Raw genomic sequence first — 3,002 nt, forward strand, 5'->3', positions numbered from 1 at the left:
GGCAGGGGGAGGGGTGGGGCACAAGGGGGCATAGTAACAGCAGGGGGCTGGGCTCACGTGTAGGTGTCTTGCTCCAGGCCCAGCAGGTCATAGGCCATGGCCTGGAAGGTGAGCTCGTGCAGCACAGGCGTCACCAGGTCCCAGCTCCGGTCCACGATGAGCAGCTGCGAGCGTGCCTTGTCGGGGCCCTGCCGGTGGGCAGGTGTCACCTGGAAACTGAGCCCCCACCCTCTCTCCCCACAACTGTGGAGGAAACTGAGGCACAAGCCCTCTCCTGCCCCATCTGGCCTCTCCCACCCATGGGGGAAACTGAGGCACAGACCATTTTCCCCTTCCAACCCTGATCTAAGCCCCCCTCCAGCTCTGGGTGAAACTGAGTCACGGAGGCTTCCTGGGGCTGTGGGAGTGGGAGCAGCAACTCACCTCTCCCATGCTGGGGTTGTCGGCCTTGAAGGCATTGAGTTTGGCCAGCACCGCGTGGGCCAGGGTGCAGTTGTCATCATGCCCCCTGGAGGAGGGGGCAGGGGCAGTTCAGTGGGGGGGGGGAACACAGATTCTTCACTGCCCCTGAACACACTCACTTCCTGCTGCAGCTGCCATGCCCCACCCCGCACACATACTTCCTGTCTCAAATTGCCCCAGCTCCACCCCCAGGAACCCCCACTTCCCCTCAGACCATTCAGTCCAAGTCCAGCAGCCCCACTTCCCATCTCAAGAGGCAAATGGCCTCGCCCCCAGGCACTCACTTCCTGCAGATCGCCCTGTCCCCCACTTCTTGTCTCAGATGACCTAATCCCACCCACAGGAACCCCCAGTTTGGGTCTCAGCTGGCCCCACCCCAGTCCATCCCCCTATCTCAAAGGGCCGGACCCTGCTCCTCCTCACCTCCTGTCTCAAAAGGCCTGGTCCCACCCCCAGAAACCCAACTTCCTGCCTCAAATGGTCAGACCCATCCCCAGGAACCCCCACACCAGAGGGCTCAGCCCTGGCTCCCCCACCAACTCCCTATCTCCAGCCCCCACTCCCCATCTCAGTGGCCTGGCCCCAGCCCCTCTCACCGGCGGTAGCGCACGGCTGGGTATTCCTGCAGGGTCTCACAGAGGGTGGCGATCTGCTCTGCCAGCTGCTCAAGCTGCCGCCCACGCTCTTCGCGCCCGAACGGGCCGTAGCAAGCTTGGAAGGCACCCGGATCGTCCAGCGAGAACACCTGGGCCCCAGGGCCATGGGTATCATGTGCCACACCCCTTGCCTGTGTCCAGCCCCCCTAGCAGAACACCCCCCCCCCAACTGCCTGGGTTGCTGGCACGAAGCTGGGCCAGGCCTCAGGGCACAAATCCCCTGGCCATAGAGCTAGGCAGGCAGGAACCATGTCCGTCCCCTCCAACCCCAGGCTGTACCATGCAAGATGCCCCCAAATAAGCCAGGCACAGCCAGCAGGGTGGGGCAGGGAGTCAGGGATCACAGCTGGGCACTGCCCCATGGAACCATGGAGTGCTAGGGGGCAGGTCTCAGAGCTGGGATGTTAGGAGCCTCCCAACCCTCATCGCTGGCAGTGCCCAGATGCCCGCCTCCCCATACAATGAGCTGAGGCCCGTGCTGGGCTGGAATGCACAGAGCCCTGGTATAGACCAAACCTCCCCAGAACCCACCTGGCTCTCGTAGGGCAGGAAGGCCAGATGGATCTCCTTGAGGGTCTTGATGACCTTGGTGATGCGGGACTTGCCCAGCTCCGTGAACAGCAGCTCGGGGCACGCTGCAACGGAGGGACACCCTCGTGTCATGGGGGGCAAGTCCTGCACGGGAGGCACAGGGACTCCTATGTGTCACATGTGGGGGGATGTCATGTGTCCTGGTGAGTTTGGGGGTCCACAAGCCCCTCCCCCGGCACCCCCAGTCTGCAGGCTCCACCCCACTGCCCCCTGCTGGCTGCACTGAGACACATGCACACACCGCTGTGGCTGGTGCCTAGGGATAATGGGAAGGCTTGGGATCCCCCCCACCTTGGGGTTTGGCTAGAGCACAGGCCCCCCCAGCAGCAGGCAGCAGCACAGTGCATGCTGGGAACAGCCTTGATAGGAGGCAGGGGATACTAACAGGCCCAAGGGTCGAGGGGAGCACGGTGGGCCAGAAGGGCACTCACTGTCAGTGAAGAAGACGTGTGCGGCCTTGTAGCTGTAGGTGGGGGAGCCCCGGAAGTCTCTGATCAGTGCCTGCACTGACTGGGGGTAGGGGGAGGGTGAGCCAGGCCTAGCCGAGGCAGAGGCCAGAGTCCACCCACCCCAGCCTGGAGCCAGAGGGAGCATCTGACAGGCAGACCCTGGCAGTGCCAGTCCCCTGACTCCTACCACCAGCTTCCCAAGTTCTGCACCTCCCAGCTGCCCCCAGCCCTAGGGGTGCTGAGCCCCCCAAGGAGTCACCAACACCTACCCCTGGCTCCATGCCCCTCAACCCAGACCCCATATGACCAAGGGATGCCCCTCCCCAAGTACCCACCTTCTCAACAGGGCTGAGCAGGTAGATGGCCTCCAGGCTGGGGATGGGCTCCCGCCGCTTGTTGATGTCCTCCACGACTACCAAGAGAAGGGTGTCAGTGGGGGTGGGGCGGGGGCTAAAGGCCCCACAGTCCCACAGCAAGAGCTCTACACCAGGGGCCAGGAGGGTGCTGGTAAGAGCATGGGGGAGGGCAGAGAACGGGCAGGGCAAGATGCTAATTGCCCCCTGCAGCTCAGCTGGTGTCCCTCACTCCCAAACCACAGCCCCCTGCCAGGACACTCACTGGTGATGCCCTCCGCCAGAATGTCGGACATCTTGCAGCAGGCCGAGACGATGCGCATGCTGGGGTGGTCCATGATCAGCACCTGTGGTGGGGTGAGTGGCTTGGTTGGGGGTAGCACCCCTGGGGCAAACTGAAGCATGGGATGGGAAACAGGGTGGAGAAGGTGGGGGGAAGGGAACAGAGCTGTGGGGCTCAAGCAGGGCAGGGGTGGCTGGGAGCCCGGACA

The 3,002-nt window shown here is 63.6% G+C and overlaps 1 protein-coding gene across 1 annotated transcript in view; it reads right to left on the reverse strand.

Annotated features, from left to right (window-relative positions):
- Positions 1–3,002, reverse strand: part of STXBP2 (syntaxin binding protein 2) — a gene marked incomplete at its 5' end in the record, with an annotated part of 9,624 nt that overhangs the window by 6,352 nt on the left and 270 nt on the right. Inside the window, 7 exons of the mRNA XM_025216158.1 lie at positions 58–188; positions 424–508; positions 1,059–1,207; positions 1,650–1,753; positions 2,141–2,219; positions 2,494–2,570; positions 2,777–2,858. Coding sequence (XP_025071943.1) covers positions 58–188; positions 424–508; positions 1,059–1,207; positions 1,650–1,753; positions 2,141–2,219; positions 2,494–2,570; positions 2,777–2,858 — 707 coding nt within the window. The remainder of the gene's footprint in view (positions 1–57; positions 189–423; positions 509–1,058; positions 1,208–1,649; positions 1,754–2,140; positions 2,220–2,493; positions 2,571–2,776; positions 2,859–3,002) is intronic.

Source organism: Alligator sinensis, unplaced genomic scaffold (assembly GCF_000455745.1).
Source record: "Alligator sinensis unplaced genomic scaffold, ASM45574v1 scaffold1509_1, whole genome shotgun sequence".
NCBI lineage: Eukaryota > Metazoa > Chordata > Crocodylia > Alligatoridae > Alligator > Alligator sinensis.